Here is a 13,219-nt window from a genome sequence, read left to right as displayed (position 1 = left end):
TGCCCGAGGGTCTTTGCAGAAGCCTGCAGCAGGCAGGAACTGCTCATGCATCCAGCCAGCTCTGGGTCCAGCCGCTCCAGCAGAGCCCAGGTCACAGGGCAGCAGTGTGCCCTGTGCCACCGCTGCAGCATTCTGCACGGGCTGGAGAAGCAGCCTGGTGCTGGGAGTGCATCTCCTCTCCTCCTTGAAATACCAGGAGCCTGGCTGCTGCCTGCACCAGCACAGCTTTTAAATACCGGCAGCCCTGGCCCCGTGCTCCAGTCATGCTCTCTGCTCCTCCAGGTGTTTTTTTTAAGGCATGGGAGTTTCAGCTAGAGAAAAGGCAGTAGGTGAACACGTCTAGAAAGCCTAAGCTTCACCCCTTTGGCTTAGGGATGGCTCACCAGATGTGGAGGGACTGACCCAGGAAAAAAGGAGACACTGCCTTGGCTGCCGCACAGGGAAGGCCAGAGATGCTTGTGGTCCTGCAGAACCCAAAACAAGCCCAGGAAAAACTGCCCCTAATTTGAAGCAGTGAAAGCCTGCAGCGTGCATGTCCCCCAAAAGCAGGTCTCAGGGTGGGGAGAAGCTCTCCCGCAGCTGCCATCCCCCCTCTGCAGGTAGTAGGATGCTCCAGGGCTTCCAGCTCCCCCGAAGCTCATCACAAACAGCTCCACAGCTTCTTCATTCCCAGGCCTGGGGAAGTTTGGCCTCACTCAGTACAGCCCATCTCTGGCTCCTTTCCCCAAGCCCTGGCCCCTGCTCAGGCCAAAGCATGCAGCTGGAGGGGGCTGAGAGCAGGCACTAACCCCCGCTTTGAGTCCAGGACAGCAAAGCACAGCCCATGGCCAGATGGCTGCCCAGTAACTCCAAGAGAGACAGGACCAAGAACAGTTATGATTTAATCACCACCATTCTCTGCAAATCCAGTGTACAGCAGAGCTGAGCTGTGGTCCGGCCCCTGGTGCTCCCACAGCCCCTGCCCGCAGCACCAATCTGGTCCATCATCGGAGCCAGGGACTGCGGGCAGGGCAGGAACAGTGCAGGGATGAGGCTTGGCCAGCTCCCCTCACCCCTCCTGCCCCACTGGACATGTGCCTGAGGATGGACGACCCCAGGCAGCTTTGGCTCGGCTTAGCCTGGTGGGATGGGGGGAGAGCCTGGTCCTGCCCAGCTCTGGTCTGTGCAAAGCTGGTAAGGAACCAGGTAGTGGCTGCCCTGGGACAGGCAGCAGGGATTCATCCTGCCCCTGCCCAGTGACTCTTCACAGGTCACTGTGGCCTCTGCTTTGGCATCTGCCTCCGTGGAGCTGGAAGAGACCAAGCCCTGGCAGAGGCTGGAGCTTGTCCCCGAGCCACCCAGCCCACCCTGGCACGAAGCGGGCAGCCAAATCTCCCTGTGCAATCCTGTGAGGGGAAAACCCCAGGACCACCGAGGCAGGGGAGCCCCAGCATCTCCCCTGAGACAGCCTGGGGCAAACACAGCCCAAGAGCCGCTGGGACGGCAGAGGGACATCCCTCGGGGCAGTGCCAGCTGGGGCAACCCTACAGTAGTGACCTCCAGAAGGTCTATGTGGTTCCGACAGCAACAAGGACGTGTCCCCTCCCAGGGCAAAGGGTGCTGAGGAGGGGGGGAAACTGCAGCAGAACTAGGATGGGGGATGGCAATAGTGGTTACAGATGAAGGCACAGGAGCCCCTGGGCTGGATGCCAGGGTTGGGGTTAGTGGCTGGGGCTGAAGAGGGTCCCTGTGAGGAGCCGCCTCTTGACCTCCCTCCAGAGAAGGTCCCGCTCCCGGTTCGCCCTCTGCATGAAGCCCCTGTTCTCCTGGGCCCTGCGGGACAGGTAGGGCAGCACCTCGTTCACCGGGCCGTAGGGCACGTACTTGTAGACAGGGAAGCCAGCCTGACCTGGAGGGAGAGAGGCTGGTCAGGAAAGTACCAAGAAAGCAAAAAAAAAAAAAAAAAAGGGAGAAAAAAAAAGGAAAAAAGGGGGGGGGGTAAAAAAAGAGGGAAAAAAGAAAAAGAAGGAAAAAAGGGAAAAAAGCCTCCTTCACCTCCCAAGCTCTCCCGCGCCCGTCGGGCTGTGCCGATGGAGCAAGGGATAGCGGGCAGGAGGGTTGCAGCAGCCAGAGGCTGCGGTTGAGCACCAGGGAGGGGAAGCCTGGGAGCAGCCCCGGCCAGACGAGGCCGAGCCTGCCCGGGCAGGAGTGGCGGCACTTCCCGCCCCAGCTCAGCACAGGGAGCTTGGGAACGCGCCGGGGGGAGCGGGCCGAGGTCACCAGGAGCCCTGGGAATGTCGGCAGCCAGGGCTGGGCCAATTCAAGAAGCATTCAACCAGAAACATCAAGTTAACACATTTTTCCAGCATGACCAGAGGAGGTTGCAGACAGGCAGCCAAACCCCGCTCGCGAGGGGAACTCCAGGACAGAGCAGCATCCGCGCTGGACAACTGCCCAGTCCGCCTCTGGCTGCTCTCCTGGCCTCGGGTCTCTGCTCCGGACACTGATGCGGGCAGGGAGATCAGTCCCTGACCTGAGCTGGGCTCCCTGGACCTTTGCGTGCCCCTCTGTCCGGGCCCTAGAGACCTCTCCTCCATTGCCTGGGCCAGCAGCAGAGGAGAGGACAAGGTCACGCAAGAGGCTGTTGCCACCCCGGTAGTGGAGAGCCCGGGACTTGGTGTGCACCTCCAGTGGAGCAGAGTGATGCTCCCAGACCAAGGAGGTACAAGAGGGGTTTGCTGGCTGCCAGCATCAGTCTCTGCCCCACCTAGGAGCACCCCGATCTCAGCTCGTAGTCCAAAGCAGGAATCTCCCTGCCCAGCTGTCCCGGTCTCATGGGGTGTCCAGGAGACAGATGTGACTCTCCATCTACATCCTCATCCACATCCTCCCCAAACCCCATGCAGGGGTCACAGCACTCCACACAGCTGGGGAAGAGGCAACAAGGCACTCTCCTCAGCCAGCCCTGCTCTCTGAGAGACCCGTAGCCTGGCTCCATCCATCCTTCAGACCCCACCACAGCTGCTCAGGGAGACCCTGGGGGTCAAGGTGGGGCAGGAGCACGTCTGCCAAGTCCCCCCTGCTCCCAGCACTCACCCAGGGGGAAGGTGATCTGGTCACACATGCCCAGCAGCTGCCCAAAGTACACCTTCTTCTCCGAGGGATGGATCCCAAGCTCTATCATTCTGCAAGCCAAGCGATGGCATTAGGGAAGAGCGGAGACAGTGGAGTACACAGGGGCAGCATGTCCCACCAGAGGAGCAGGGATCATCTCCAAGTACAAAAGCATGGCACTGACCACATCCCAGATGGATGCTGGGATGCGAGGACTTGAGGGATTTGTTTTTAAAACAGATCCTGGGTTGGGGAATGGGGCCAGCTCTGCAGCTGCTGTGGGCTCCCATGCTGTGTCCCAGCTCCGAGCCCCAGCTGAAACCCTGAGCACCAGATGGGAGCTAGGATCCCACCAGGTGAGCAGAGAGGAGACCCGACAAACCATAGCACATCTCACCGCAGCTCTGCTCGGCCCCCCCCATCCCTCAAGCCCCCAGTCCCTGCCACTCCATGCTGCCTCCCCAGCACCCACCTGTGTAGGGTGAACTTCACTGTGTCCTCATTGTGAGATGCCACCATCACATTGGCTTTCCGGTTGTGCTTGATCTCCTCCAGGATATAGTCCAGGCACCTGTAAGACAGTACGAGGCTGCATGGTGAGGCCACTCAAGCCCACGACCCAGTGGGGCGGGAGGGAGGAGCGTAGCTGGGGCTGTCCTCTACCTGTGGTACATCTCATTGGTCTTCTCGTAGGTGGGGTTGATGGGATCCTCATAGCCAATTTGGGCTGCCCTTTCCCGCTCCTGCTCCATGTAGGCGCCACGGACCAGCTTGGTGCCGAAGTGCCAGCCCTCCCGGCGTGACAGCTCCACATCCACTGTCACGTTGTCGTAAGCCTCCTGGGACCAGATGGAAGAGATGGCACAAGGTCATCGCACCAGTGCCACCTCTGCCCTGTGCCTTCAGGTAGCCAACCCCAGAGTTGTGCCATTGGAGCCGAGGTCTCCATCCAGCTGCTCCAGCAGGTCCTTCCTGCCTAGCCTCTTGTCCAACCTCACCTTCAGGTAGCACTGGTAGGTGTTGAAGATGATCGCCCGATCCCTGTTGAAGCGGCGCTGCATCTCCAGGGTGAGGCGGCTGATGGCTGGCTGGAAGTAGCTCTGCTCGGCATCCACCATCAGCCTTACGCCCTTCTCCGTGGCTCTCTGGGGGTGAATAACACGCAGGTTGGGTTCATGGGGCCACCTGCTACATTCTCCCCCTCTGTGGCAGTGCCCATGCCCAGCTCCCCCAGCCCCAGCATCCCCTTACCTTGGCAAGGACATCCATCCGCTGCAGCATCCGCTTCATCTGCAGATCCTCCTCCTCGGTGAAGCGCGAGAGCAGTGGCTCGAGCTGCCCAGTCTGAAACAAGAACAGCTTGTGGTACCCTGCCTGCCCGTGGGAGACAGAAACACCCTCTGGAAGGGAGCCCATCCCCAAGGCTGCTGCCCACCCCAGCTCCCCCACCGGCCAGCACAGCATGCACAGGGTGCCCACCCTGCCAGCTTGGTGGCTGCACGCAGTGGATCACAGCATGGCCAGGCTCTGGCAGCACAGATGCCAGCCGGCACCGCAGCCACCAGCAAGCTACCGGGCAGGGCTGGGGACAGCAGACCCATGCGTTGCTCCCCCAAAGTCCCAGGGCCCTCCTGGTGGGGCTGCTCGGGGGGTGGCATAGATGGGTACCCACCTGCATGTTGGGGACGAGCAGCAGCTTGGAGAGTTTGGTGCGGCTATCAATCAGGCTGTTCCAGTCCAGCAGGTCCACAGTGCTGGGAGCAGAGTGCCAGGTTTGTACTGGTGGTTTGCAGGGGCGGGAGGGTCTCTACCAGCTCCCAGCCCCCACCACCAAGCAGGGTGCATGGCATGAGCCACCCTGACCTGTCTTGTCACCTCCACCCAAACCTTCTCTATGCTTGGTCGCTGTGCTGAACCAGCACTGGCCTTTGGAGACCTCCCCTTGCTGCTGCCCCACTGCCCCAGGAAGAGGGACAAGGTCCCCGCGCACCCCCATCCTGCAGCACCCCCCAGGTCACAGGCAGCTTACCCACTCATGCCCAGGTTCTCGCCCGTGAACCAGTGCTGGCTCTCCGCCTTGGTCGCGATCCCGAGGTTGGCCAGGGCCTCCTGCCACCGAAAGGAGCATCAGTGCCAAGGGGCTACAGGGGTCTTACGGCTCCAGGCTCAGAGGCGTCATGGGTCAGGGCTGCTCCAGGACCTCTACAGCCACCAGCTACCCCCAGCAGCACAACCTCCTCCCTCGGACATCGCCCGCCTCACCTGCAGCTTCTCCGCCTCCAGCTTCATCTCCAGCGCTGCCCGCCCAGCCTGGCCCTGCTCCGCGGCCATTTGGTGGAAGAACCTCCGCCACTTCACCAGCACCTCCGAGAACTGCAGCTGTGGGGACAGAGCTCGAGGTGAGACGGAGCCTCCTGTCCTGCCAGGGCTTTGCAAGATCATACCCAGCCTGAGGTCGGGGCCAAGCCTAGCAGTACAGACCCCCCCCCGCCTCATGTTGGGACCTTTAAACTTTTGAGCTCTTCGTGCATCCCCAGAAGTTGAGGCAGGGTCTCCAGGGTGGTCTTGGGCACACAGGGGACAGCCTGTTGGTGCCCACTCCTCTCTGCCATCAGTAGGGGTGCCAGGCTTGCTGCAGTGGCATCTCAAAGCACCTGCCCCCGCAGATGCATTACCTGCGGCTCTGACCCCCCTCACCCTGGTCACAGCCCTTGCACTCACCAGGAACTGAGGTCTGCCCAGTGCTGTCAGCTTGATGGCCGAGAAGCCGTTCTCCGAGCTGCTGCCTGGATGGAGCCACAAAGAGAGAGCTAGCCTGACAGGCAGGGTGCTCGGGCAGAAGGGAGGTACCCGAGATATGGTGGTGGGCTGCAGGGTCCCTGCGGTCCCCAAGCACATTGGGGCTGCTCAGGACACGTGGAGCACTTACCTGAGGCATCGATGCAGCGGAGGAAAGTCTCCATGTGCTGGTCGCACTTGGCCTCGTCAGCATAGAAATACGTGCGGGCGCTGATGACCCCACCACGGCGGTCCCCAAATCCCCGATGGGCTCGGTATTGCTTCTCCCTTTGTTCTGCTCCTGGGGTGGAAGAGGACGGAGATGGGCCATGCAGCCCTGCTGAGCTCCTACAAGATTCCCCAGGAGCTTCTGCCGTGGACATAAGGAAAGGGGCTCTGGCTTGGACCTCAGAAGAGCCTCCAAGGGCTGCAAGGCACCCTGCCTGCTCTGTTGCCCGAGCAGAGGCTGAACCTTTGCTGAGGAGCAGGGTTGCCCAAGAACAAAGATGTTCCTCATCCAGCTCATGATTTGAGGCTGTGGGAGCTGGGTCCTTCCCCCACAGCAGGCCTGCAGTGCCCAGATCAGCTGGATCTTTAGGCTATCTCCTGTCAGCAGGAGAGGCTAGGTCACTCACCTCCCGTCTCCTTCTCGGCTGCAGAGGTGCAGGAGCTAAGAAGAGAAACAGGGAAGATAAGGGCCAGGTCAGCAACCCCCTGCAACCCCCCGCTGATGGCCAGGGCAGCTCTGAGGCTTCCCTGCTGCCAGCCTGGCGCTGGACCCTGCTCTTCCCTCACCATCCCATCGCCCATGGATCAAACGCTGCTCAGCATGAGCTCCACTGGCAGGTCAGATGCCCCAAACCCCCTCATGGAAGGCAACGGGGTTTCAACATCCAGGGAAGTGTTACCTGGAGGCCCTGAGGCAGCACAGGGGAGGATGCTGTCCCAGGGTCCAGAGCTGCTCTCAAACAGCCCACCCCACAGCAAGGACAAGGTCAGCCCTGGTGGGGCTGGGCGTTCCATCTCCAGCCATGCCAGCCCATGGTCCTCACTGCGGTGGCACCAAGCCTCAACCCAACACCTCCCCACCTTGCAGGCACCAGCAGCCAGACCATGAAGCAAGAGCTCCTGCAGACCCAGGGTGCATCAAGCCATAGGATGTCCTGCTGCAGCTCAGCTGCCCCGCGCTCCTCTGTGCCTTGGCATTAGCCAACAACTCACAAACAAACAAGGTCTCGGCTTCAACTCCAGCTGACCTTGGATGTAATTTCAAGCCCAAGCTCTTTGCCACAGGGATAACAGGGCTCTGACAGCCTGGGGGATTCCGGCCAAGTCATGAGATCCTCCTTGAGCTTGAACAGCTAAGCCTTCTTGCTGACACCCTAAATCCAGCCTGCAGGACCCAGTGTCTCACCCAGGAACACTGCCAGCCCCTGCAGAGCAGCCCTGAGTGACAGCAGAGCCATGTCCTCCAGGAGGTCTCTGCCTTGGAGTCACCATCCCAAAACTGGCTGGGCCCAACAGTGGGGAAGCGCACTGCAAGGCAAGCAGCGAAGTCACCCGTCCGGAGCCAGCGGACTCACACAAGAGAGCGGAGAGGCACGTGGCACAGTCCCAGAACATGTTCTCCCACATGGAAACCCTGTGACAGGGATTAGGGGCTGCTGGAAGCATAAACAAGCGGAGACAAGCCCTTTCCTCCTGCTCCCTGGAGCCAGAAACAGCCCCACATTGCCCAAAGTGCAGCAACGCCTGGCGTGAACGGGGACAGGAGCAGCCAAAGCTCATGGGGAGCAGCAGGCACCATGTCTAGCAGGCTCCGCTCTGTGATTTTGCTACCCTGAGGACAGGTCAAGAAGCTTTCTGCCCCTGAATACAGAGGGTGGAAGAAAGGAAAGAGGAGACATCATACACCCAGCGATGGGATATGGCAGCAAAGTCCGCAGTGGATGGAAGCTCCCCTCGGAGCAGGCAGTGTGGCGCAGGAGAAGACTTCAGCTGGACACACTGCTGCGACTCTGAGGACATGTTGAGAGAGATGGGTCCTGTGGGCAGGTCCCAGCTGCAGCACAGCAGGACAGCTCTGAATCCCAAAGCACACCTTGCATCCCACATCTGAGATGCTGGGGACAAGCAGCAGGGAGCAAAGCCTTCTCTGACCTACTCAGGGTGAACAAACACAACTCAATTAGCAAACAGCACCCTTGAATTTGAAGTGTTTTGCGTTCCTGAAGACAAACACACCCTTTCCAGCAGCATTCCTGCTGCATGACTGCACTGAGCCCTTAGACCCCGAGGGGGGCATTCAAAGCAGTGCCATGGTGCTCACTTTATTGTTCTGCATCAAGCAAAATAAAGGAAGCTGCTTCCAGCTGAAGAAATAGCTCCTCCTGGATATCATCTGCTTTCTTTGCAATATTAGTCTTGGCCAGCAAAGCCATTCCTACACCAACCAAGTGCCACTTAACCCAGCTTAGACACTGCCATCCCTTCTGCAAACTGAGAACAAGTCTCCCACAGCAGGACACATCTCTAGGCACTGCCCAAACGCTTCTGGCAGGCTGTAACCAGAAAGGAGCCACCTCCAAGGCACGCTCAGAACCTGGGAGCTCACACTTGCCCAAAGCATGCACAAGGCAGACCCTCCAAGCGCTGCAAAGCGGGTTATGAAGACCTGAAGCGGTCTGCTGGATTGTAATCCAGCTGACAAAGCAGACTAGGGCTTTCAGGAAGTTTTTTTTATCAGTCTCAAATAAACTGTCTCAGGAGAAGCACAAAGGTCCCCCTGTCAGAAATAAGTAGGCAATAATCCATTTCGCCCTGGAGCTTACCAGGAAGGTGCCATGAGCGCAGCATATTTGCTTTGCTCGCCAGCAAATGGGTCTGGCAAAGGGGATGAGGGAACACCAGGAAGAAGTTCTCCCTGAATGACCACATGCAAGGAAAAACTCATGGTCACATGAAGCCCAGCCCGGAGCTATGGGTGATGCTTAAAACCCTGCAGGTAGGAATAAAGCAAAGCTCTTGGCAGAAGAGTCCTTCACCCCTGCCCCATGCAGGAGTTACCAGCACACACCAGCCCAGGACCACCGCAGGACCTCCTTGCCAGCTTCCAGCTAAACAGAAACCACCCTGTGATCTCAGGGACCTGTGGCACCTGCAGGCAGAGCACTGGGCACAGGTGGCAGCAGCACTGGGAGCAGGAGGAGAAGGGGAGACGGTGGCTCTGGGAGGCAGAGTGGCCAGGCTGGGTTGTAGTCCCATGCTTGGGCAGGTATTAGGTGTCCACAGAAGAAAACTCTAGAGGAAGTAAAGTCCATGTGCTGCATGGCAGAGCCATTCAGGGTTTCTGCCAGCACTGGGGAGCAGGATTGTCCTTCCCCATGTCAGCACAACCCCAACCCATCTCCTGGCTTGGGATGCCCATGGGCCAGCATTGGTTCCAAGGCTGCAAAGGGACCACAACCACCTCCACTACGGGCGGGGGAGGCTCCTTGTTTCACCCCTTGGGGAACAGAAGCCCCTGCCCAGCCGCAGTGCTGCCTCTCCACACCCCCCCCAGGGCTGTACCCATCCCAAAGGCCACAGCCCACGGGCTGCCCCGGGAGCAGAGCAGCACCCAGGCTCTGCTGCCCGCAGGACACCTTTCTCCAAGCTGTGTCACCATGACCTGGCAGCAGCCTTCAGCACGTGGCCAAGGACTCCTGGGACAAGCTGGCAGAGCTCTGGATGCCAGCCCAGGCAGGGCAGGGCAGGTATGAGCCTGCAGCAGGCAGGATAAGCTGGTGCCTGCCTGCATTGCATTGCTGTTCCCTGCCAGAAAGCCCGTGACAAGGAGCGACCAGGGCCCATTGCTTGGGAAGAAAGGGCATTTCCCTGCTGTGATCTCCAGCTTGCTCCAGAAGAGCAGGCTGCACTGGTAAGCCCAGCAAGACTCTGCCTGCAGGACTGGGGAAAACAACAGCAGATGGCACTAGGACGCCAAAAAAACCACTGGCTGCGTCTGGTTTGTACCTCTGCTTCCCAGCTGGCAGCAGGGTAAAGCCCCCAAGTGCTCACAGGAGGGAAGGACACAGCTCCAGAGTCCAGCAGCCACGAGCCCTGGACCACTCACCCCCTCTTGACTACACGCAGCCCAGCTCAGCACCATTCCTGGCAGAAGCACTGGTAATTTGGGGATTTGCCCCTGAACAGAGCCAAGGAGGACCCAGAGCGATACTTGGCCTGGGCCAGGGTCCAGCACCGCTCTTCTAATGCCACACACACCTCCCCTGGGCTTTGTACCTGCTCTGTGACATCCCTGGGTGACCTCCAAGATGGGATTTACACACACACACACCCCCCCCGTATGTTGGAGCAAATCCCTCTGGGGCTCAGGCAGGGTGGCATCGAGGAACAGGGTCCAGCGTGTGGCTTTGCTGAGCTTTCTTGAGTGGGAATGACCCACACAGCACAGGCAGAGCTCATCTAGCAAGGGGTCCCACACATACAACTCCCAAATCTGCTTGGTGGGGGGGGGGGGGTGTGTGTCTGTGTGTGTGACAGACAACGACACACCAGCACAGCCCGGACAGCTCACAAACCAGCATTCGCCCCCGCCATGAGCAGGCAGGATACAGGTGCAGGCAGAGCCTGCCTGCAAAAGCCCTCTCGGTGGTCAACCACAGGAAAGCACCTGGCACAGGCACAGCCAGACCAAGGAGGGCAGCGATGCCAGCCCGGCACCACCGGCACTGCCAGCTCAGCCCCACAGGGATGCTGAGCAGCGTGCCTGGACCATGGCTCTGTGCCCGGGGAAGAAACCAGCAGCTCCTGAAAACACTGCTGCTCTGTGCCTTCAAAAGAGCCACCCCCGCCACGGGCTGCAACAGGGTATTTTGAAGCTTTTATATAAAAAACAAAGTTTGCAGCTCAATCTGCAAGGGCAGATCCCCCCCATGCAGCTCCCACCCCAGCTGTCTGTGGACAGGCAGGACCTTCATGCTGATGGGGATTTCTAGCAGCAATGGCTGAGGGGCAAGCCGGGGTCCCTGATAAGCAGCGCCTCGGTGGGGAGCAGAGATAAGGCTCCCTGTGGCAGCTGGGAGGAGTCCAGGAGCAGCACTTGCATCGCCACACTGACCTGAAACCCCACTTGCAAATCACCCCAAAAAGCCGTTTCCGCTGGATTTCCAACACTGTTTTACAAGTGTGTGGCAGCTGGACGGTGTCCCCGGCTGCGAACAGGGACACGGGGCTGTTGCAGCCTTGCCTGGGGGAGCGCTGCATCCTCAGCCTGCACCCTTTGGCAGGGCCACCCTTGTCCTGGGTGGGTGGGGGGGACACCACCCACCCCGGTAACCGTGGGGTGCCAGCCAGCGTCCCATTGATTGGGTGAGTGGAGCCACCCGAAACTGGAGCCCAAATAGTGGAAAGTTACCGGTGGCTTTGGGCCGGTGCCTGCCCTTGGCCACGGGCCGGAGGCAGGGAAGGCTGCCCGGCATGGGGGGCGGGGGGCGGTGCGAGAAGGGGGATGACAGGACAGACACCAGCCCGGCTTGAGGGGGGTGGAAATGGTGGGGGGCAGCACCCCAGTGTGCGTATGGTGGGGGATAGAGGGGGCAAGGATCGGGGGGGGCAGCATCGCGGTGTAGGGGACAAGGGAGACTTGGGGGGGCGGCAGGCGGCAGCACCCCGGTGTGTGCAGGGGGTGGAGGGGGGCAGGACCTCGGCGGGGAGGAATGGGGGGGGCAGCACCCCGGTACGTGCAGAGGGATGGAGGGGGGGAACGGGGACCCGCAGCGGGAGGCGGGGCTGTGACGCGCAGCAACGCCGGCTCCGCAGCCAATGGGAGCGGGGGGACGGGCGGGCGCGGCCAATAGCAGAGCGGCCAAGTCCCGCGCCCGGCCACCCCCTGCCCGCGCCCTCCCGCCGCCGCCGCGTCCCCCCCCCCGCCGCCGCCCCGGCCCCGCCGGTCCCCGCACTCACTCCAGCTCCTTGCGTTCGGCCTCCTCGGCGCTCAGGTCCTCCTCCACGCTGTAATCCAGCACGGCGCCCACGCCGAAGGCCTGGTTCCGCCGGATGAGCGGCTTGATGGCCTCCTGGTCCTCCCCGGCCACGAACTGCCCGTAGAAGGTCATCTTCATCAGCCGCTCGAACAGCGCCTGCCCCAGCACCCGCTGGCATACCTGCAGCAGCTGCGGGAGAACGGCAACTCAGCGCTCCGCCGGCCGCCACCGGCACCCCACCGGAGCGGGCAGCCCCCCGCCCCAACCCCCAGTCCAGAACCGGCAGCCCCTCACCCGCCGGGGACCTCCCCCCCCGACCCCGGTCCAGGACCTGCAACCCCTGGAGCGGGCAGCCCCCCCGCCCGGCTGGGGACTGGCAACCCCCCCCAGGTCCCCCGCCACCCCGGAGCGGGACTTCCCCCCCCCCCCGCCCGGGACCGGCCACGCACCTCCCGGTTGTGCTCCACCAGCGGCCCGACAGCGCACAGCCCCAGCACCACCAGCCCGCGCAGCAGCTCGGCGCTGCTCTTGCTGCGGAACGCTTCCCGTGGGTCCCCGAAATCCACGGCGGGCGGCGGTTCCCGTTCCGCACCCCGCGGAGGAGGAGGAGGCGGCGGCGGCGGCACCACCGGCCGGCCCCCCTCGCTGTCCGCCGCCGGTAGCGGAGCGGCCCCGCGGCGGGAGGCGGCGGCGGCGGTCGCGGAGCGTGGGCGACGGGGGACGCCCAGGCGGGCGGCGGAGCAGAGCGCCCGGGCCGCGCTCGGTGGAGCCATGGGCACGGCGAGGCCGCCCGCCCCGCGCCGCCGCCTTAAATACCGCCCGTCCGGTACCGCCCCGCGGGGCTCCCCGCCGACACGGCCGCGCCCGCTGGGGCTGCGGGGCCGCCGCTCCGCCCCGCGACCGGGACCGGGACCGGGACCACCCTGCCCGACACCCCCCTCCCCGCAGCCCTCTGCCTTCCCCGTTCCCATCCGCACCCCGGGGGCGCATCCCTTCCGAGGACCCCCAGGGAGAGCGTAGAGTGGGCAGGGGTGGCCTGCGGGGAGCCCCATCCCCTTGGAGCAGCGCCGGGGAGGGCGGGGGGCAAAGAGAACCCCGTGCCTTTGGTGGAGCCCCAGGGAGAGCTACGGAGGTCCCGAGGGAGCCCTGAAGTGGTCCGCGTCCCACCGGAGAGGCCAATCCTGCGGGGCCCAGGGGCTCCTGACTGCTTAGGGAGGGCCAAAGGGTGCCCCAAAGGGTCCCCATCCCCTCGTAGCAATACCTGGGGCTCGTCCAGCCCGCAGAGCTGGGAGGCCCTTGGGGAGGGTATCTCAGACCCTGCGGACCTGTCATGGGAGAGATGGTGTTGCAAGCCCCTGTGC

The 13,219-nt window shown here is 62.1% G+C and overlaps 1 protein-coding gene across 1 annotated transcript; it reads right to left on the bottom strand.

The window, feature by feature from the left end:
- Positions 1 to 863: 863 nt before the first annotated feature.
- PRODH (proline dehydrogenase 1) lies at positions 864 to 12,652 on the bottom strand. Its single transcript, XM_075041940.1, has 14 exons — positions 12,308 to 12,652; positions 11,839 to 12,047; positions 6,507 to 6,541; positions 6,023 to 6,172; positions 5,815 to 5,879; positions 5,356 to 5,472; positions 5,123 to 5,202; positions 4,766 to 4,847; positions 4,345 to 4,437; positions 4,092 to 4,238; positions 3,757 to 3,932; positions 3,566 to 3,664; positions 3,076 to 3,164; positions 864 to 1,888 (listed from the first exon to the last, which is right to left on the bottom strand). Exons 1-14 carry the CDS (start codon positions 12,629 to 12,631, stop codon positions 1,701 to 1,703), a joined length of 1,854 nt encoding a protein of 617 aa, XP_074898041.1. The 5' UTR covers positions 12,632 to 12,652; the 3' UTR covers positions 864 to 1,700.
- Positions 12,653 to 13,219: the final 567 nt, after the last annotated feature.

This window comes from Buteo buteo, chromosome 11 (genome assembly GCF_964188355.1).
Source record: "Buteo buteo chromosome 11, bButBut1.hap1.1, whole genome shotgun sequence".
In the NCBI taxonomy this organism is placed as follows: Eukaryota; Metazoa; Chordata; class Aves; order Accipitriformes; family Accipitridae; genus Buteo; species Buteo buteo.
This window is presented reverse-complemented; position numbering and strand designations above follow the sequence as displayed.